The 23,473-nt window shown below is 43.3% G+C and overlaps 1 protein-coding gene across 3 annotated transcripts; it reads right to left on the bottom strand.

The window, feature by feature from the left end:
• Positions 1-1,921: 1,921 nt before the first annotated feature.
• Positions 1,922-16,492, bottom strand: LOC121559070 (interleukin-15 receptor subunit alpha-like). Of its 3 annotated transcripts, none has more exons than XM_041872355.1 (8): positions 16,225-16,489; positions 11,625-11,822; positions 11,400-11,429; positions 5,481-5,591; positions 5,229-5,339; positions 2,419-2,460; positions 2,227-2,299; positions 1,922-2,143 (listed from the first exon to the last, which is right to left on the bottom strand). In XM_041872355.1, the coding sequence occupies exons 1-8, from the start codon at positions 16,289-16,291 to the stop codon at positions 2,080-2,082; spliced, it is 696 nt and encodes a 231-aa protein (XP_041728289.1). In that variant the 5' UTR covers positions 16,292-16,489; the 3' UTR covers positions 1,922-2,079. The 3 variants fall into 3 exon arrangements, with proteins under 3 accessions (XP_041728289.1, XP_041728290.1, XP_041728291.1); XM_041872356.1 differs by having other exon boundaries at positions 5,247-5,339; positions 16,225-16,487; XM_041872357.2 differs by lacking the exon at positions 11,400-11,429 and having other exon boundaries at positions 16,225-16,492.
• Positions 16,493-23,473: the final 6,981 nt, after the last annotated feature.

Raw genomic sequence — 23,473 nt, 5'->3', positions numbered from 1 at the left:
CATATAAGTGATAATGTGCATTCTGACAAATTAGAGGCAATTCATTTATTAATATAGAGAAAAGAAGGGGGGGGTCAATACTGAACCTTGAGGCACTCCTTTACTGAGTTCAAGAAGTTGTGATTTGTGTCCTTCTATGAAAACAAATTTTTTTCTATTGCTAGGATATGCATGGAACCAGTTTACTGATCTGTTAGTGAAACCAATCTTTTAACGTTTTGCTAGTATGATAGAACGATCTACTAAATCAAATGCTTTTGATAAATCAGTAAAGATGGCACCAGTTAGTTTGCCATGGTCAGATGAAGAATTTATATAATTAGTCAATTTCCATGCTGTAGTGGGTCTAAAGCCAGATTATTAAAAAAGTAATTTGGGTATTTCCAGAACTGCTGTGGATTAAAAAATATATATATTTGTAAGACTATCCATTTAGATGGAGGCTTTTCTAGCTTTAGTTTTACTAATGTTTCTTAATTTTCTACAGAACTCCCAATCTGTTGGACCTTTGGTTCTTTGGTACTTTGCCCAGGCTTTATCCCTTTCTCTGAACAGCTGTATTAAATCACAGTAAAACAAGTCCTATATCGACATAATCTGAAAGGCCGCTCAGCAAGGAAGAAGCCACTGCTCCAAAACCGCCATAAAAAAGCCAGACTACGGTTTGCAACTGCACATGGGGACAAAGATCGTACTTTTTGGAGAAATGTCCTCTGGTCTGATGAAACAAAAATAGAACTGTTTGGCCATAATGACCATCATTATATTTGGAGGAAAAAGGGGGTTCCTTGCAAGCCGAAGAACACCATCCCAACCGTGAAGCACGGGGGTGGCAGCATCATGCTGTGGGGGTGCTTTGCTGCAGGAGGGACTGGTGTACTTCACAAAATAGATGGCATCATGAGGAAGGAAAATTATGTGGATATTTTGAAGCAACATCTCAAGACATCAGTCAGGAAGTTAAAGCTTGGTCGCAAATGTGTCTTCCAAATGGACAATGACCCCAAGCATACTTCCAAAGGACAACAAAGTCAAGGTATTGGAGTGGCCATCACAAAGCCCTGACCTCAATCCTATAGAAAATGTGTGGACAGAACTGAAAAAGCGTGTGTGAGCAAGGAGGTCTACAAACCTGACTCATGGGCCAAAATTCACCCAAATTATTGTGGGAAGCTTCTGGAAGGCTACCCGAAACGTTTTACCCAAATTAAACAATTTAAATACTAATTGAGTGTATGTAAACTTCTGACCCACTGGGAATGTGATGAAAGAAATAAAAGCTGAAATAAATCATTATCTCTACTACTATTCTGACATTTCACATTCTTAAAATAAAGTGGTGATCCTAACTGACCTAAGACAGGGCATTTTTACTAGGATTAAATGTCAGGAATTGTGAAAAACTGAGTTTAAATGTATTTGGCTAAGGTGTATGTAAACTTATGACTTCAACTCTACCTTTGTGAATTCAGTGAAAAAGTAATCCCATGCATTTTGTGTTGTTGTGATTAGTTAGAATCTTTTCCAGTTTATGGATATTAATTAATCAATGAAATAATCAATATTACAATTTTTACATTGTCTTAAATTAATCACTTTTGGTGGTGTTTTAGATATTTACATTTTCCACACATGAGGACACATTAAAGACAATCTCAGAATGCTTATATTCTTGATTTGCCTTTGTAGCAGCACATTCACCACTCTCAAATGGCAAGGGCCTGAGACGTGAAATGAACGACCCCAGCTCGCAGTTGGCTCAAGCAGGCAAATATAGCATGCTAGGTGATAATGGCTGGGGTCATTTTTGCTTGTTTTTACTGTTCTCCAAATAGCATTTTAAAGTTGTTTAATTGTATAGAAATACAGTAAAGGAGCTTCAACTTTCAACCCCCCCCGCCCGCCCCCTTCCGGACCTCATTATAACTCAAACCCTGGTTACGGCCCTGCTCACGTACACACACACATGGTCCACGTCTTGTCCAGTCCAAGGTCATTGTTCACCCACCATCAGACTGATGCACCTTTGTCCTTTCTAAGTGGCTACTGGTTGTCCGTCAGGGCACTAAGGGGTGTGGCTCATGTCACAACATTAATTTGCTCCATTTCGTCTTGTGTTGGCGACAGATCAAGCCGCTGCATCCTGCCATAAGGGAGAGAAAGTGTTAGGAATTAAACAGAGACATCATTAGACCCCTTCCCCACAAGGAAACCAGCCAATCTTACCCTTTCCTTCTCCAAAACATTAGTACTCCAATCGCTGCAGCCAGCAATATTGTTACCACCACAACGCCTACACCTAGGATTTCCATTCAATGGGAACAAGAGACAGAAACAAAACCATCAGGAGAAAGGACTCAGACTTCCTTTCTCAGACGTACCTCCCTCCATGTAATCTCTGTGTGGTAGCCTACTCACCTGCATATATGACTGTATCAGATCTCTTCTCAGTTATTTCACCTGAGAGTGAGAGAGATAGAAAGACTGTATAAGTAAGTAAAAGTCTTGAGAGAGAGAGATTCATGAGTGTGGTAATAATGGTCAAAGAATGTTGCCAGGAAATGGTTGTAGTGAGTGTGTAGTTAGCATGCCCATGCCAGGGGAGATCAGTGGGAGTGAAGCCAGCAGGCAGAGGTACACAGGCAGTTTTCTCTAAAGACTAGCTGTCACGCCCTGGCTCTGGGGACTCTTATATGTTGAGCCAGGGTGTGGATTTTCTATGTTTTGTTTTCTATGTTTTTGGTTCTAGTTCGTTTTGATCTATGTTGGCCAGGGTGGTTCCCAATCAGAGGCAGCTGTAGCTCGTTGTCTCTGATTGGGGACCATACTTAGGCAGCCTGTTTGGCACTAGTATTTTGTGGGATCTTGTTCCGTAGGGTTTTGTGTATAACCTAGGACTTCACGTATTGTTTGGTTTATTGTTTTGGTTCGTGTGTGTACACAAATAAAGTATGTACGCTTATCACGCTGCGCCTTGGTCCGCTTCATCTGTCGACGATCGTGACACTAGCATTGTCTAGCACAGTGGTTCCAAAACTAGGGGTCGCGACCCCATGTGCGGTCGGTCGCCTGATATAAAAATGGGGTCATGAGAAAATATTCAAGATCCGTGAGAAAAAAAGTATATATTATAATATCGTCTTTGTATCTCAAAATCATTGTAATGTGGTTAACCTTAAAAATCTAAATGAACATTATTCAAATATGAAATTCTACCAGAGAGCACCCTTTGATCATGGGAAAAGTCAGCACTTGACCGTTGCACTTGAATCATTTCCAAGGTGAATGTCTAGGCCCCCTACGCTATGAAACCACACACTACTGCAGAGACTTTGATATCACTGGCCGCAAATGATATGGTGAAAACAATGTGCATCGGCACAGAAGCTCACATCAATACCTTTGTCAGATAACACTGTTAAACAAATCCTATGCCATTGCTAGCAATCAAGAGGAAACTGACTGAACGACTCAAAAACTCCCCATCTTATGCTCTCTAAATTATTGTTAGCTGTGAGGGCTGAGATGCCCATGCATTGACTTTAGTTCGCTATACATGTCGGACATAATGTTGTGTCTCACGATTCCCGAGCATGAAACGGCACAGGGTATGTTCAGTGTGCTGAGTGGCTATATTGACGAAAAACAGATTCCATGGATCGAATGGTGAGCTTTGCACAGATGGGGCTCCATCTATGGTGGGACGGTGGGCAGGCCTCTGCACTGTAGTTATGAATGTCTCCCTCTGCCATATGGACGCGTTGTACCATACACCAACAGCAACTGGCGGCAAAAGAGCTGAGCACAGAGCTCGGAGATATACTACAGCAGGTAACTTCGATTGTAAACTACATCAAACCACATCCACTGCGCGCACGCCTGTTCGCAAAACTATGTGGAGATATGGGATCAGAGCATGACAATGTTCTAATTTAACACAGAGGCTAAGTGGTTATGGAGAGGAAATATTTTTCGCATTGAGAGAGTAACTGTTGTCATTCACAATGGATGTAAAAAAAACAGACTTGGTTGACTTTCTGTGTAATGAAAAGAAAATGTGTCTCCTTGCCTATGTAACAAAAACTGAACGAACTGAACACAAGCATGCTGGGTGGGGAAACAAAACAACATTCTACAGATGACTGACGGAATCAGTGGATTCAAAGGAAAGACTTCTTATTGGAGAGTCTTTCAAAAGCCAACCATGCCCCCTTCCCTCGGCGGTGCATGTTTCCCACACGAGTGATGACTGCTCACCTTCAACGCTTGGAAGAGCACTTTCGGACCTACTTCCCAATCCGTTTGACTGTAATTCTGGCTCAGTTGACATGCTGGTAAGTGAAATCGAACAGCTGATCGAGCTGTCATGTGACCAAAAGCATTCACGGGTCACTACGGAAGAGTTTTGGTTCCTGACTCAAAGAGAATACCCTGCCGTCTTCCTCTGAGCATTAATGGCGCGTTCAAAACAAATGGGAACTTGGAAATCTCTGACTTACAACTTCAGTACGTTCAAAACAACTGGGAACTCTGATAAGAACAAGCTCCGACTGGGAAAAATCGCTTTGAACTATCATCCAACTCGGGAACTCTGGCCTCTTTCTAGAGCTCCGACTTTCCGACCTGAAGATCACTAACGTCATGATTTCACCCTGTATATTTCCAGGTTCCCAGTTGTCTTGAATGCACCATAAAACTCATGCCACCCTTCGCCGGCTCATATCTGTGTGAAGCTGGATTCCGTGCTCTCGTTGGATGTGACGGCAGAGATTAGGTACGCACTATCGACCACACCCCTGACCTTTGAGAAGCTCCGACACTACATGCATCAAGCACACCCATCTCATTAGTGGCAGTGAGATAAGATACATTATGTCAGACTAATTTGCAATTGACTGTCATAGCCCCACATTAAAAGTATGTGATGGTGATCAGAAATACTGTTAGAATGTTTTTCAATTGGCTGTCATAGCCCCAAATAAAAAAGTCACGTTGGCTGTTAATTACATTTTAATTACATTTTTTTCACATGGTTGGGGCCATGAGAATTTTCAGATATCAAAATGGGGTCGTGGGCCAAAAAGGTTTGAGAACCCCTGGTCTAGCATGAACAACAAAGAACAGTACACCAGAATGGACCATTACCCAACACAGATCTTTAGATAAATGCAACAAAAATGTATCTGTACTATTCAATAGAGTGATATACTATGGACAAGTCTCCTCACCGCCAACTGGATACTCACTGGGAGTTGGGGCTGATACTGATGTGATGTCATCGATGATGATGGTTGTCACTGTAACCGTAGTATTGACCTCTTGGGTCCCTGTGATAGGATCTAGGGTTAAGGGGCAAAGGTCAGAGTAACGGTTTTAACTGACCTGTCCAACCATACCTCTCATAGAGGCACATGGGACATTTATCATTAACATATAGAGAGAAAAAAGGCAGCAATTGATGAAAATTGGGAGGGACATACGCAGTGTTTGAGATATTGGTGAACTGGGAGTGGTTGGTCTTGGGCTAACTCTCTTTGTGGGCACTGAGAGGTGCGTTGTGGGAGATGGAGTTGTCTTGTGGGTTGTTGAAGCTGTTGGGGGAGAGAGGATGAAAGAGGTCAGTCACAGGAAATCAATACAACCAGGGCAGGGACTTACAGTGCCTTCAGAGAGTATTCACACCCCTTGAATCTTTCCACATTTTGTTGTGTTACAGCCTGAATTTAAAATTGATTGCAATGAGATTTTGTGTCACTGATCTACACACAATATCCCATAATATAAAGTGGAATTATGTTTTTAGAAATGTTTACAAGTGAATTTAAAACGAAAAGCTGAAATGTCTTGAGTCCATGGGCTCACTCTATGTGCAAAGTAGTGTTTAAAGGTCCAATGCAGCCGTTTTTAGATCAATATTAAATAATTTATGGGTAACAATTAAGTAACTTACTGTGATTGTTTTCATTTAAAATGGTTAAAAAGAAACCAAAATAGCAAAAATGTGGCTAGGACTGTCTGGGAGTGGTCTGAGTCGGGAGGGGGAAACAGAAAATTAGCTGTTATTGGCAGAGAGGTTTGGAACTCTTGTTCTTCTTGGTCTATTTAAGAAATAATGCACAAGGGGATGTGGTATATGGCTAACATACCACAGCTAAGGGCTGTTCTTAAGCACGATGCAACGTGGAGTGCCTGGATACAGCCCTTAGCCATGGTATATTGACCATATACAACAAACCCCTGAGGTGCCTTATTGCTATTATAAACTGGTTACCAATGTAATTAGAGCAGTAAAAATAAATGTTTTGTCAATACTCGTGGTATATGGTCTGATATACCACGGCTGTCAGCCAATCAGCATTCAGGGCTCGACCCACCCAGTTTATCATAACTAATTTACCGCATGGTGATGTCACCAGGCAGGCCAAAACGCCATCCCACCAAAACAGGCTGACATTTCAGACAGGCTTTTCAAACAGCTCCTACGCTAAAAGGGCATTATCATCATTTTCACAGTATTATTCCAACCTAGTGAGGACATATATACACTACCAGTCAAAAGTTTGGACACACCTACTCATTCAAGGGATTTTCTTTATTTTTACATTGTAGAATAATAGTGAAGACATCAAAACTATGAAATGGAATCATGTAGTAACAAACAAGTGTTATACAAATCAAAATATATTTAATATTTGAGATTCTTCAAATAGCCACCCTTTGCCTTGATGACAGCTTTGCACACTCTTGGCATTCTCTCAACCAGCTTCACGAGGTAGTCACCTGAAATGCATTTCAATTAACAGGTGTGCCTTCTTAAAAGTTAATTTGTGGAATTTCTTTCCTTCTTAATGCGTTTGAGCCAATCAGTTGTGTTGTGACAAGGTAGGAGTGGTATACAGAAGTATCACGGCTCAGGAGAAGACCCAGATGCAGACAGTTCGAAGTAACAAAAGTTTAGTACAAAAACAGGAGGCAGGCAAACGACAGGTCTAGGGCAGGCAGAGGTCTGTAATCCAGAGCAGAGTCCGAAAAGTATAGAACGGCAGGCAGGCTCAGGGTCAGGGCAGGCAGAGGTCAGTAATCCAGGGCAGAGTCCGAAAGGTACAGAACAGCAGGCAGGCTCAGGGTCAGGGCAGGCAGAATGGTCAAAACCGGGAAACTAGAAAACAGGGACTAGAGAAAAAAACAGGAGTAAGGGAAAACCGCTGGTAGGCTTGATGAGACAAGATGAACTGGCAACAGACAAACAGAGAACACAGGTATAAATACACTGGGGATAATGGGGAAGATGGGCGACACCTGGAAGGGGGTGGAGACAAGCACAAAGACAGGTGAAACAGATCATGGTGTGACACAGAAGATAGCCCTATTTGGTAAAAGACCAAGTCCATATTATGGCAAGAACAGCTCAAATAAGCAAAGGGAAACGACAGTCCATCATTACTTTAAGACATGAAGGTCAGTCAATACGGAACATTTCAAGAACTTTGAAAGTTTCTTAAAGTGCAGTTGCAAAAACCATCAAGCGCTATGATGAAACTGGCTCTCATGAGGACCGTCACAGGAATGGAAGACCCAGAGTTACCTCTGCTGCAGAAGTTCATTAGAGTTACCAGCCTCAGAAATTGCAGCCCAAATAAATGCTTCACAGAGTTCAAGTAACAGACACATCTCAACATCAACTGTTCAGAGGACACTGTGTGAATCAGGCCTTCATGGTCGAATTGCTGCAAAGAAACCACTACTAAAGGACACCAATAAGAAGAAGAGACTTGCTTGAGCCAAGAAACACGAGGAATGGACATTAGACCGGTGGAAATTTGTCATTTGGTCTGGAGTCCAAATTGGAGATTTTTGGTTCCAACCACCATGTCTTTGTGAGACAAGATGTGGGTGAACAGATGATCTCTGCATGTGTATGTCCCACCGTAAAGCATGGAAGAGGTTTTATGGTGTGGGGGTGCTTTGCTGGTGACAGTGTCTGTGATTTATTTAGAATTCAAGGCACACTTAACCAGCATGGCTACCACAGCATTCTGCAGCGATACGCCATCCCATCTGGTTTGAGCTTAGTGGGACTATCATTTGTTTTTCAAAAGGACAATGACCCAACACACCTCCAGGCTGTGTAAGAGCTATTTTACCAAGAAGGAGAGCGATGGACTGCTGCATCAGATGAGCTGGCCTCCACAATCCCCCGACCTCAACCAAATTTAGATGGTTTGGGATGAGTCGGACTGCAGAGTGAAGGAAAAGGAGCCAACAAGTGCTCAGCATATGTGGGAACTCCTTCAAGACTGTTGGAAAAGCATTCCAGGTGAAGCTGGTTGAGAGAATGTGAAGAGTGTGCAAAGCTGTCATCAAGGCAAAGGGTGGCTATTTGTATATATATTAAATATATTTTGATTTGTTTAACACTATTTTGGTTACTACATGATTCCATATGTGTTATTTCATAGTTGTGATGTCTTCACTATTATACTACAATGTAGAAAATAGTAAAAATAAAGAAAAACCCTTGAATGAGTAGGTGTTCTAAAACTTTTGACCGTTAGTATATATATATATATATATAATACTTTTTTCCCACTTTGACAGAGTATTTTGTAATAGTTTTTTGACAAACAATGACAATTAACAGTAACAGAAAAAAATGTGGAAAAAGTCAAAGGGTGTGAATACTTTCTGTTGTATGGAACATTCTGTACATTGCCAATGTGCCTTTCCATATACTATATCAAACAGATCACGTACCGAAAAGGATAGGACCGAAAGTGAAAGTAGTAGCGAAGGATGACAAGAAGAGGAAAGGAGAGAGGATATTATTCATATAGACTCAAGGGGCGTTCGACACGGCAGTCAGTTATTATTAGTCTGATGTATTAAAAGAAATCTGCACCCACTCCCCTATGGTACTTTCCATTTTCTTTCCATAGTACTTTCGAACTTGTACTTTCCATTTACTGTTATTTTTTTAACTGCCTTATGTTCAAACCCTACAGTAACATTATGGAAATGTTGTGCAGCTACTGAAGTGTTTTTAGATGGTTTCACCCTACGTCTATGAGGTTAACATTAACACAAGTCCCATGCTAACCGATTGGCTCATTTCCCAGATATCAGTGATAACGATTCCAGTGAGGGAAAAAAGTATTTGATCCCCTGCTGATTTTGTACGTTTGCCCACTGACAAAGAAATTATCAGTCTATAATTTTAATGGTAGGTTTATTTGAAAAGTGAGAGACAGAATAACAACAAAAAAATCCAGAAAAACGCATGTCAAAAATGTTATAAATTGATTTGCATTTTAATGAGGGAAATAAGTATTTGACCCCCTCTCAATCAGAAAGATTTCTGGCTCCCAGGTATCTTTTATACAGGTAACGAGCTGAGATTAGGAGCACACTCTTAAAGGGAGTGCTCCTAATCTCAGCTTGTTACCTGTATAAAAGACACCTGTCCACAGAAGCAATCAATCAATCAGATTCCAAATTCTCCACCATGGCCAAGACCAAAGAGCTCTCCAAGGATGTCAGGGACAATATTGTAGACCTACACAAGGCTGGAATGGGCTACAAGACCATCGCCAAGCAGCTTGGTGAGAAGGTGACAACAGTTGGTGCGATTATTCCCAAATGGAAGAAACACAAAAGACCAGTCAATCTCCCTCGGCCTGGGGCTCCATGCAAGATCTCACCTCGTGGAGTTGCAATGATCATGAGAACGGTGAGGAATCAGCCCAGAACTACACGGGAGGATCTTGTCAATGATCTCAAGGCAGCTGGGACCATAGTCACCAAGAAAACAATTGGTAACACACTACGCCGTGAAGGACTGAAATCCTGCAGCGCCCGCATGGTCCCCCTGCTCAAGAAAGCACATGCCTGTCTGAAGTTTGCCAATGAACATCTGAATGATTCAGAGGAGAACTGGGTGAAAGTGTTGTGGTCAGATGAGACCAAAATGGAGCTCTTTGGCATCAACTCTACTCGCCGTGTTTGGAGGAGGAGGAATGCTGCCTATGACCCCAAGAACACCATCCCCACCGTCAAACATGGAGGTGGAAACATTATGCTTTGGGGGTGTTTTTCTGCTAAGGGGACAGGACAACTTCACCGCATCAAAGGGACGATGGACGGGGCCATGTACCGTCAAATCTTGGGTGAGAACCTCCTTCCCTCAGCCAGGGCATTGAAAATGGGTCGTGGATGGGTATTCCAGCATGACAAAGACCCAAAACACACGGCCAAGGCAACAAAGGAGTGGCTCAAGAAGAAGCCTAGCCAGTCTCCAGACCTTAATCCCATAGAAAATCTGTGGAGGGAGCTGAAGGTTCGAGTTGCCAAACGTCAGCGTCTAAACATTAATGACTTGGAGAAGATCTGCAAAGAGGAGTGGGACAAAATCCCTCCTGAGATGTGTGCAAACCTGGTGGCCAACTACAAGAAACGTCTGACCTCTGTGATTGCCAACAAGGGTTTTGCCACCAAGTACTAAGTCATGTTTTGCAGAGGGGTCAAATACTTATTTCCCTCATTAAAATGCTAATCAATTATAACATTTTTGACATGCGTTTTTCTGGATTTTTTTGTTGTTATTCTGTCTCTCACTGTTCAAATAAACCTACCATTAAAATGATAGACTGATCATGTCTTTGTCAGTAGGCAAATGTACAAAATCAGCAGGGGATCAAATACTTTTTTCCCTCACTGTATCTCTCTCTCTCTCTCTCTCTCTCTCTCTCTACTGACAATTTACCCCAGTGTTTTACCCAAAAGGCTCAGACTTTTCTGTTTCCCTCTATGCGGGCCGGCACCCGTGTCCCACTGGGCCATAGCTCCGGCGGGCCAGCTCTGACTTGGAGCCAATGCAAGGCCCTGGGTACTTTTCAGCTCTCATTTACATAACAATGGCTAACTGCGAACTTTAACACCTTCTCACAAAAGCAACAATCTTGAATGATGCCAAGGTTGTTGATTCTGCTTGCCACAAGTCTTTAGTGTCGAACTCCTGATGGAAACACAATAACACTAGAGCTCACATTAACATAAAACACTGGTGACACCCTGGTGTGGGAGTAAATCTAGGTGAAAAGTACCAATAAGGAACTGAGAACAACTTAATAGAACTTTTATCTGCACTGTTTCTCTTTCACTTGTATTTTTTGGTGTGAATAATACAACTAAAACTAGAGAGATGCTGGATGCTGGCTTTAATCTCACTTATCTCCCCTGACATGAAACGCACTACAACCATTTCCTGCCATCACGCTTTGGCCCTTATTAACAACATTCATGAATCTCTCTTTTTCTCTCTCTGGCAGACAGACAGGCAGGCAGGCAGGCAGGCAGGCATGCAGGCAGGCATGCAGGCAGGCATGCAGACAGGCAATACTCACGTTCTATCGTAGTTGGAATAGATGGGTCAGCTGGAATAAGCATGCGAGAATCAGCCAGACAATACACACTTTTGTTCCAAATATCTAGTCTCATACCTGCTCTTTATATGTAAATGATATGCATTACACATATAGTCTATAGTTATTGCATAATTGGAATACCTGATCTTATAGGTGTGGTTTGTCTGTCTCAATGTGTCATAGGTGGGTAGTGTGCCTACTTACGAATGCACATCAGTGTTGGGCGTGTCCACTCAAGCTTCTGATCAGTCCGTTTGCACCTGATGAGATTGGAGGTCCCCGCCTTCCTCACATAGCCATCCACACACTGGTAGCGCAGAGAGCTGTTTTCTTGATAACCGTTTTCTTGATAACCGTTCAGGGGCTTGGTGAGATTCAACTGAGACGGGGGTGGGCACACGTCTGAGGGGTGATGAGAAGGTGATTACGTAAATAAGGTGTGTTCCCATAATACTGGGCTGGAACCAAAGCCTCAGTGGCGCAGTCGTTTACATCCCAATATTACACTTTAATATACAACGCAGAAGCTCAAAACATAAAACCCCCTAGTTTGTTTTTGAGGTGTACATGAAGAGTACTATTCAAAGATGCTCTGTTGGTCAATATTCCCCTTCGGTCAATTCCTATAATCTTGTCAACATATGCAAGAAAACAGATATATTATACCAATCTGTCTGTATAGGCTTTTATCCATAACAAGTCCCAGGCATCGTATCTTCTGTTTCTGTAACATGAAGCCACTTGATGTACAAGTACACCCCCTAATCTGTCACAAGGCCTTACCCCCAATCCATATCCTTAATAATGTGTGCCAAGCAGAGAGGCATCAGGTCCCATTTATAGTCTTTGGTAGGACTCACCCAGGGCTCAAACTCCCAACCTTGCAATCTCAGGGTGGACACTTCAACCACAAGGCCACTGAGGTGGTTCCAGGTGTCATATACAGTGGGGGAAAAAAGTATTTAGTCAGCTACCAATTGTGCAAGTTCTCCCACTTAAAAAGATGAGAGAGGCCTGTAATGTTCATCATAGGTACACGTCAACTATGACAGACAAATTGAGAAAAAAAAATACAGAAAATCACATTGTAGGATTTTTAATTTATTTATTTGCAAATTATGGTGGAAAATAAGTATTTGGTCACCTACAAACAAGCAAGATTTCTAGCTCTCACAGACCTGTAACTTCTTCTTTAAGAGGCTCCTCTGTCCTCCACTCGTTACCTGTATTAATGGCACCTGTTTGAACTTGTTATCAGTATAAAAGACACCTGTCCACAACCTCAAACAGTCACACTCCAAACTCCACTATGGCCAAGACCAAAGAGCTGTCAAAGGACACCAGAAACAACATTGTAGACCTGCACCAGGCTGGGAAGACTGAATCTGCAATAGGTAAGCAGCTTGGTTTGAAGAAATCAACTGTGGGAGCAATTATTAGGAAATGGAAGACATACAAGACCACTGATAATCTCCCTCGATCTGGGGCTCCACGCAAGATCTCACCCCGTGGGGTCAAAATGATCACAAGAACGGTGAGCAAAAATCCCAGAACCACACGGGGGTACCTAGTGAATGACCTGCAGAGAGCTGGGACCAAAGTAACAAGGCCTACCATCAGTAACACACTACGCCGCCAGGGACTCAAATCCTGCAGTGCCAGACGTGTCCCCCTGCTTAAGCCAGTACATGTCCAGGCCCGTCTGAAGTTTGCTAGAGTGCATTTGGATGATCCAGAAGAGGATTGGGAGAATGTCATATGGTCAGATGAAACCAAAATAGAACTTTTTGGTCAAAACTCAACTCGTCGTGTTTGGAGGACAAAGAATGCTGAGTTGCATCCAAAGAACACCATACCTACTGTGAAGCATGGGGGTGGAAACATCATGCTTTGGGGCTGTTATTCTGCAAAGGGACCAGGACGACTGATCCGTGTAAAGGAAAGAATGAATGGGGCCATGTATCGTGAGATTTTGAGTGAAAACCTCCTTCCATCAGCAAGGGCATTGAAGATGAAACGTGGCTGGGTCTTTCAGCATGACAATGATCCCAAACACACCGCCCGGGCAACGAAGGAGTGGCTTCGTAAGAAGCATTTCAAGGTCCTGGAGTGGCCTAGCCAGTCTCCAGATCTCAACCCCATAGAAAATCTTTGGAGGGGAGTTGAAAGTCTGTGTTGCCCAGCGACAGCCCCAAAACATCACTGCTCTAGAGGAGATCTGCATGGAGGAATGGGCCAAAATACCAGCAACAGTGTGTGAAAACCTTGTGAAGACTTACAGAAAACGTTTGACCTGTGTCATTGCCAACAAAGGGTATATAACAAAGTATTGAGAAACTTTTGTTATTGACCAAATACTTATTTTCCACCATAATTTGCAAATAAATAAATTAAAAATCCTACAATGTGATTTTCTGAATTTTTTTCCCCTCATTTTGTCTGTCATAGTTGACGTGTACCTATGATGAAAATTACAGGCCTCTCTTATCTTTTTAAGTGGGAGAACTTGCACAATTGGTGGCTGACTAAATACTTTTTTTTCCCACTGTATATTTCAAAAATCTCTCCTAAATGTATATTTAAAACATTACATTTACATAAAGAAATCTTTCTATCCATTTCTATAACTTATATAAGAGTATATTATGTCCAAAATAACATTATTTGATTATAGACAATAAATGTTTCATGTTTTCATGAGTGTTTGAGTTTAGGTCCATAACTGGCCTCTGTCTGCTTAGACTGCTTTCAAGGTAAGGACATGGTTTCTTTCAGCATTCCTTAAACTTATTTGTGCCAGGGACCAGTAATTAGGCCTTCTTCCTCTGGGGACCATTTGGGTAAAGAATAATTGCCCATCGCTTTTTTTATTAAAAACACATTTTTCTTTATATCTACTACCCTAAGCTATAATTGATTTAAGATAGTAATAACATGGACAATCAAGCTATTTGATTCTCTATTTTAGGAGACCTGGTAGTATCTGAAATAAATTATTTGATGAAACTTTTCAATTTGGCCTTACTGCCATTATGTCAACAAATGCATTAAATAACAAACAAACACACTGAGTGTACAAAACATTATTGAGTTGCACCCCCTTTTGGGGGGGCATGGACTCTACAAGGTGTTGAAAGCGTTCCACAGCGAAGCTGGCCCATGTTGACTAAAAATGCTTCCCACAGTTGTGTCAAGTTGGCTGGATGTCCTTTGGGTGGAGGACCATTCTTGATACACACGGGAAACTGTTGAGCATGAAAAACCCAGCAGCGTTGCAGTTTTGACACTAAAACTGGTGTACCTGACACCTACTACCATACCCCGTTCAAAGGCACTTAAATCTGTTGTCTTGCCCATTTACCCTGTGAATGGCACACATCCACAATCCATGTCTCAGTTGACTCAAGGCTTAAAAATCCTTCTTTAACCCATCTCCTCCCCTTCATCTACACTGATTGAAGTGGATTTAACAAGTGACATCAATAAGGGATCATAGCTTTCACCTGGATTCACCTGGTCAGTCTATGTCATGGTTCCATGTAGAACCCTTTCGCCAGAGGGTTCTACATGGAACCAAAAGGTGTTCTACCTGGAACCAAAAAGGGTTCTCCTATGGGGACAGCCGAATAACCATTTTTTCAACGTGTATGAGAGAATGATAGTTCTACCTGGAACCAAAAAGGGTTCTTCAAATGGTTCTCCTATGGGGACAGCCAAAGAACCCTTTTAGGTTCTAAATAACACCTTTTAAGAGTGTTGTTCAATCTATGCGGATGGCAGCCCCCAACAGGTGAGTAGCATCCTCAACAACATACACACACCAAATAACCATTAATGAATAAATGACAGAAAGAAAAACACATAATATGCTTATTATTCAGTGTGAAATAAATCAATAAATAGTAAGGAAGGGATAAAACGCTGATGTTCTGTACATTACCTTGGAATTATACAACGAGTGGGTCTAATCCTGGATGCCGATTAATTAAAACCGCATTCCAGCCGGTGTCTATTCCACAAATTACCATCGGCTAAATCTAATCACGCCAGCCTAGGCCCTCCACATCCAGCTTCTTCACCTATGGGGTCGTCTGAGACCAGCCACCAGACAACTATTTTTGTTCAGTTTTTATACTAGATCTACACTGTAAAACGCATCTAGACATTATCTCCAATTTATTTTATACTAGCATTTGGTTAAATGTTATTTCTACCGGTAAATGTGTGCTTATAGTATTGTTTTATTTGGTAACTGTGGTATAAGTGGGATAAACAGCTTAAACAAACGCAACCGAATAAACTTTGCTGTTATTCTGGCTGCAGAGCCGGGTCGTGGCTTTGTAGCCGTAGCTAGTTGCCTAGCTAGCAGCAAGCAAAGGATACCAACGTTGCAACTGAGCATGGCACGGAACATAAAGAACGAAAGACTCGCGCCCATATATATCGAACGAACGACTGGGTCGCGAATTTAACTAGCTAAATAGTTTGCTGCTAGCAACCCTGCTATATTGGACAACCTTATAAAAAAAATATAAATTGCTTAAAACAGCTGGTCAAACTAGAAAATGTGGGAGGATCCAACTCGAACTAACAACCAAAATATGATAAAGTATGAATTCGCTTATAAAAATGTAATACCAACGGAAAAACAAATATTTATACCGGTAAATGTGTGCTTTCATATTTTTTTCTTAGATATAAGCGGGATAAACGCCGCCGTTCTGTAAAATACTTTGGAAAAATGAACTCCGCAAAGGGATGACGTTTATCCCTGACATAATTGTAACAGACAAAATGTACTTACCTCGCCTGACAGTACTGAGTCGACACACTTTGATGATAAGAAGGAGGGAAATTAGACACAGCTGCATGACCCTGTCGCCTGCTATTCCAATGTTTAGATCAAGGACTCTCTTTCAAGTCTCTTCGATGATGAACTGAGCCACAGGAAAATAATATGAATTGCAGAACGTTTGATGTGGTCTGTGATAACGCCGGACACCTTTCATCTACATGTGTAGCTCACACTTTGGTACTTTCACTTTCATTCTCAGTCATTCAAGTCTACGGCTGCAACCTGGACTCAGGGGTACACGTAGCATAGTAAACGTAACTATTCAATATTAAAATAGTATGATATGTTACGTTTCCTATGGTATGTATTAATTTGTGGATGTCCATCCATTTTGAATGATATGTGACGATTTGCAATTCGTACAATATGTTACGAATTTGCAATACATATCCCGAGTGGCACAGCGGTCAAAGGCACTGCATCACAGTGCTAGAGGCGGGCCTGGTTCGATCCCGGGCTGTATCACAACCGGCAGTCCCATAGGACAGCGCACAATTGGCCCAACATTGTCCAGATTAGGGGAGGGTTTGGCCGGGGTAGGCCATGATTGTAAATAAGAATTTGTTATTAACTGACTTGCCTAGTTCAAACAAGTATATGTTTTACTGTTGCTAACGTTACCTAGGGATTAATGCCCTGTGTACACTAGCACGTAGAACCACGCGGTTTAACACCGCTCCCCATTCATTTTCAATGGAAGGAAAGCGGTGAGAAGCGGAGAGGGCGAGGGATCGTCGGGCGGTGAGAACGTGGCGTGGGAGGCGGTGAAAAAGTTAACGATTTCCCAACTTTATGTAAATCACCAGCGGCGACCGCTCCCACGCCACTATTCTCCATGGTTGGTCCACTTGCCTATTCTTTGAAGGTGGAAGGAGCCACAGTTATACAAATGAGCCTGCTTTTTATTTATTTAATACATGAGTGTGTAGGTGTGGGTTATAGGGTGTCTAATTGTTCTAAATGTTTTCAATATGGGTGACTCATAAAAGAGAATGTTTTGTTTTTGTACAGACATCACCCTTACCTGAATAGCACCCTCAACTGAGAAGTAGAAATCAAAAGGAGAGAAACTGGGAATTTAATAACTGCAGTTGACATAGCTAATTACATTTACATTTTTTTACATTTTAGTCATTTTAGCAGACGCTCTTATCCAGAGCGTGTGAATACATCTTCTTTTTTATACTGGCCCCCCGTGGGAATCGAACCCACAACCCTGGCGTTGCAAACGCCATGCTCTATCAACTGAGCTACATCCCTGCCGGCCATTCCCTCCCCTACCCTGGACGACGCTGGGCCAATTGTGCGCCGCCCATGAGTCTCCCGGTCGCGGCCGGCTGCGACAGAGCCTGGATTCGAACCAGGATCTCTAGTGGCACAGTTAGCACTGCGATGCAGTGCCTTAGACCACTGCACCACTCAGGAGTACAATTAAATGGAGGAATACTCTAATTGCAATGTGGATGGCTCTTAAAAGAGCATTTGGTTGTGCATAGTGTAGTCTATGCTGTTGCCAGGGAACAGCACACTATTCGAAGAAGTAGGAGGTGAAGATCTCCCGCACATGGATTGCCTTCCGTACTGCGTTGTTGGCCCCTATCCTTGAAACGTCCTGCAGACCAGCAGCCCTCTCCTCTGGCACACAGCAGCGAGCTGCAGATCCCCTCCTGGTCCTCGTGTCCATCCTGATGAAGTTATGCAGGACACAGGTAGCCTTCACACGCCTGAATTTCCCCAGGAGGCAGTCCCAGATGGCCCTGGTCACCCAACCTTGCAGTGCCCTACACGGTAACTGTAGGCAATCGTTTTGAAGGAATCTTCAGTTACAAGGTATCTGTAGGAATATGGAATAATGTCATTATTAGACTTTTACATCACCAGGTCAATGTGGATTACTAAAGTACACTGCTAAAAAAAGGGAACACTTAAACAACACAATGTAACTCCAAGTCAATCACACTTCTGTGAAATCAAACTGTCCACTTAGGAAGCAACACTGATTGACAATACATTTCACATGCTGTTGTGCAAATGGAATAGACAACAGGTGGAAATTATAGGCAATTACCAAGACACCCCCAATAAAGGACTGGTTTTGCAGGTGGTGACCACAGACCACTTCTCAGTTCCTATGCTTCCTGGCTGATGTTTTGGTCACTTTTGAATGCTGGCGGTGCTTTCACTCTAGTGGTAGCATGAGACGGAGTCTACAACCCACACAAGTGGCTCAGGTAGTGCAGCTCATCCAGGATGGCACATCAATGCGAGCTGTGGCAAGAAGGTTTGCTGTGTCTGTCAGCGTAGTGTCCAGAGCATGGAGGCGCTACCAGGAGACAGGCCAGTACATCAGGAGACGTGGAGGAGGCCGTAGGAGGGCACAACCCAGCAGCAGGACCGCTACCTCCGCCTTTGTGCAAGGAGGAGCAGGAGGAGCACTGCCAGAGCCCTGCAAAATGACCTCCAGCAGGCCACAAATGTGCATGTGTCTGCTCAAACGGTCAGAAACAGACTCCATGAGGGTGGTATGAGGGCCCGAGGTCCACAGGTGGGGGTTGTGCTTACAGCCCAACACCGTGCAGGACGTTTGGCATTTGCCAGAGAACACCAAGATTGGCAAATTCGCCACTGGCGCCCTGTGCTCTTCACAGATGAAAGCAGGTTCACACTGAGCACATGTGACAGACGTGACAGAGTCTGGAGACGCCCGTGGAGAACGTTCTGCTGCCTGCAACATCCTCCAGCATGACCGGTTTGGCGGTGGGTCAGTCATGGTGTGGGGTGGCATTTCTTTGGGGGGCCGCACAGCCCTCCATGTGCTCGCCAGAGGTAGCCTGACTGCCATTAGGTACCGAGATGAGATCCTCAGACCCCTTGTGAGACCATATGCTGGTACGGTTGGCCCTGGGTTCCTCCTAATGCAAGACAATGCTAGACCTCATGTGGCTGGAGTGTGTCAGCAGTTCCTGCAAGAGGAAGGCATTGATGCTATGGACTGGCCCGCCCGTTCCCCAGACCTGAATCCAATTGAGCACATCTGGGACATTCATTCAGATCTAGGATGTGTTATTTTAGTGTTCCCTTTATTTTTTTGAGCAGTGTAAAATATCCCTTATAACAAATCATGATAACATTGGATAGACAGATGCATGTGCACACACATGTGCATGTGTAGCATGTGACAATAGCAGGATCATATCAAGGATAGCATCACAAATTAATACATAAATACCACTTGAAGCTTGATGATGACTTGATCAGTTGAATCAGCTGTGTATTGTTAAGGCAAAAACAAAAAAAGTAGTGAGTAGTTGCAAAGCTGCTAATGAGATAAAATGCTAAAGTTGTCCATGATGGGATTTGAACACAACCTTTGGATTGCTAGACGTGGCTTGTGTTGGTTGGATTCCAACATGCAATCATTGATTCCAATTGTAAGACTATGTCATAGATTTTTATAACTAACCAAAGATAGACCACAGCCTGCCGTTTCCAATGTGAACAATTTAGTCATAGTGGGCAGAACAAGCAAAGAGGAGGGCAGAGCCAAGCACGAGCTAGCGAGATCCTATTGGCGCGTTCTATCATATATTTGCATATTTCCGTTAAGGAACGCATACTCTATGAAGTGCGCCTGTGCAATGACTCAATTCGCCCTTGCACTCCTTCTAAACAACGCAATTTTATCTACTTTGGCAAAGGGTAAAATCTACAAAACTTAATATACTCTGTTAGTAACATATTCTTGTTTTGGGAACAGAAAACTGTATTGAGATGAAATATTTAATCGATAAGAAAATTAACATAACGTCGGCCAAAATCCATCTCCCTCCATCTTCTCCCACTGTCGGCCACTGGGCTTCTTGTCATCACCATATTTGGTAGTGAGTGAAAACGCCAACCGAATGCTTCACACTTATACATCCGATGAAATATCTGGCTCATTGTTCTATGTGAATATATGACATCGTGTGAGGTCCGCATACGGTCAACACTTGTGAAAAAGTTGTCCTCTAGCCCCATCTAGTGGTAATCTGAGAGTTTTGTTTTCCAGTTGTGATCATCCGAACCCTAGGTGGAGGCAAGATAGTGTTTGATGAGACCACAGGGCCTCACTTACACCCTATCTGACTAACTAATGCCGTAGAGAAAGAGGTAGGTGAAGTAAAATTAGCTTGGTTCATTGGAAATGGTAGATTGTTAATATTGTGTGGTAGCCAGGCTCATCAAGAGAAGATTCTGAAAATGGAAAAGCTTAATGGGAAGAAGATTAAAAGCCATGTCCCTGGTGCTTATGCTAGATTGAGGGGAGTCATCACTGGGGTCCCAATATCTATGTCCACAGATGATATTAAAGAAAATTTGAAGGGAGGCAGAGTGATTGAGGCCAAAAGGTTGATCAGTAGGAAAGAGGGTCAAAGAAGTGAAAGTTATCAGTAATGCTGAGGTTTGAGAAAGTCTTGCCGGGAAAAGTACAGATAGGATTCCTTAGTTTCAGTGTTAGAGAATTTGTCCCATATGCACTGCAGTGTTTTAAATGCCAAAGAATGGGACAGTGAAAAGGAAAGAAAATATATGCCAAGTGTGGAGGGGCACATGATTACGGTGAATGTGGAAGCAATGTGAAGGTTAAGTACTGTAATTGTGGGGGAGAACACAGTGCAGCATTTGGTGGATGCCAGGTACAGAGAGAGGCTAGAGAGGCTCAGAGAAATAGGATCAGTCATGATGTATCGTATGCAGAGGTCGTAAAACAGATTGGTAGAACCTGTAGTAAGTGGACCTACTGTTGGGCTGGTGCTTCTGATGGTCCTGGCATGGTTTCGAGGCCTGTTCAGAAATCTTGTGCTCATGAATGTGCGGTGTCAAAGCACACTTTGATCATGAATAAATTTGACTTCATAGCTTTTATTGGTAAGGTTATCAATACGACTCAGGTTGTGGAAAGCAGAAATGCCAGGTTGAAGGTTGTTGTGGGGAGGGTATGGTAGAAGTTCGGGATTTATCTGGTTTTGAATTTTATTTTCATGGTAGTACAGAATTGGCCAGATCATGATTGATCGTACATTCCAGCACAATAGGTGGCGGCATGTACTTAAATGATTGTTTGTGGACCGCCATGATATCATAGAAGAAGAAGAAGTTAGAGGCAAAATACACTGCTCAAAAAAATAAAGGGAACACTTAAACCACACAGTGTAACTCCAAGTCAATCACACTTCTGTGAAATCAATCTGTCCACTTAGGAAGCAACACTGATTGACAATACATTTCACATGCTGTTGTGCAAATGGAATAGACAACAGGTGGAAATTATAGGCAATTACCAAGACACCCCCAATAAAGGACTGGTTTTACAGGTGGTGACCACAGACCACTTCTCAGTTCCTATGCTTCCTGGCTGATGTTTTGGTCACTTTTGAATGCTGGCGGTGCTTTCACTCTAGTGATAGCATGAGACGGAGTCTACAACCCACACAAGTGGCTCAGGTAGTGCAGCTCATCCAGGATGACACATCAATGCGAGCTGTGGCAAGAAGGTTTGCTGTGTCTGTCAGCGTAGTGTCCAGAGCATGGAGGCGCTACCAGGAGACAGGCCAGTACATCAGGAGACGTGGAGGAGGCCGTAGGAGGGCAACAACCCAGCAGCAGGACCGCTACCTCCGCCTTTGTGCAAGGAGGAGCAGGAGGAGCACTGCCAGAGCCCTGCAAAATGACCTCCAGCAGGCCACAAATGTGCATGTGTCTGCTCAAACGGTCAGAAACAGACTCCATGAGGGTGGTATGAGGGCCCGACGTCCACAGGTGGGGGTTGTGCTTACAGCCCAACACCGTGCAGGACGTTTGGCATTTGCCAGAGAACACCAAGATTGACAAATTCGCCACTGGCGCCCTGTGCTCTTCACAGATGAAAGCAGGTTCACACTGAGCAGATGTGACAGACGTGACAGAGTCTGGAGACGCCGTGGAGAACGTTCTGCTGCCTGCAACATCCTCCAGCATGACCGGTTTGGCGGTGGGTCAGTCATGGTGTGGGGTGGCATTTCTTTGGGGGGCCGCACAGCCCTCCATGTGCTCGCCAGAGGTAGCCTGACTGCCATTAGGTACCGAGATGAGATCCTCAGACCCCCTGTGAGACCATATGCTGGTGCGGTTGGCCCTGGGTTCCTCCTAATGCAAGACAATGCTAGACCTCATGTGGCTGGAGTGTGTCAGCAGTTCCTGCAAGAGGAAGGCATTGATGCTATGGACTGGCCCGCCCGTTCCCCAGACCTGAATCCAATTGAGCACATCTGGGACATCATGTCTCGCTCCATCCACCAACGCCACGTTGCACCACAGACTGTCCAGGAGTTGGCGGATGCTTTAGTCCAGGTCTGGGAGGAGATCCCTCAGGAGACCATCCGCCACCTCATCAGGAGCATGCCCAGGCATTGTAGGGAGTTCATACAGGCACGTGGAGGCCACACACACAACTGAGCCTCATTTTGACTTGTTTTAAGGACATTACATCAAAGTTGGATCAGCCTGTAGTGTGGTTTTCCACTTTAATTTTGAGGGTGACTCCAAAACCAGACCTGCATGGGTTGATAAATTTGATTTCCATTGATAATTTTTGTGTGATTTTGTTGTCAGCACATTCAACTATGCAAAGAAAAAAGTATTTAATAAGGTTATTTCATTCATTCAGATCTAGGATGTGTTGTTTAAGTGTTCCCTTTATTTTTTTGAGCAGTGTAAAAGCAACTTGGCTCACTAGTTGCCAAGCTTATGGTCACGTTGCAGCAGTGTTTAGGAAGGAGATTCCTAGTTGTGAGAAGTGTGCAGGAGGGCATGAAACAAAGGAATGTGTAGTATCGGTGGAAAAAGTTGTGTGTGTTAACTGTAGGGGTACCCATGGTACCAGAGATCAGAAGTGTCCATTGAGAAAAAAGCAGGTTGAGGTTGCCAGGATCAGAGTACTACAGAAGGTGTCATATCCTGAGGCAGTGAAGAGAGTAGTAGAGGAAGATGGGTCCAGGGCAAGGGATCCTAAGAGGCTACCTGTGAGTAGGCTGAGGCCAATAGAGAGTGAAAGGAATTATGTAAGGTTGGTTTCTTGGCGTTTATAGCCATGGTTATCAACTGTAAGCAGAAATGGAACGTCAATTACAGAAAATAGATGTTGTGGTGGCAGCTGCAGAGAAGTACTTGGATGTTT

This window comes from Coregonus clupeaformis, unplaced genomic scaffold (genome assembly GCF_020615455.1).
Source record: "Coregonus clupeaformis isolate EN_2021a unplaced genomic scaffold, ASM2061545v1 scaf0526, whole genome shotgun sequence".
In the NCBI taxonomy this organism is placed as follows: Eukaryota; Metazoa; Chordata; class Actinopteri; order Salmoniformes; family Salmonidae; genus Coregonus; species Coregonus clupeaformis.
Note: the sequence above shows the minus strand (reverse complement) of the source record. Positions and strands in the feature narration are given on the sequence as shown.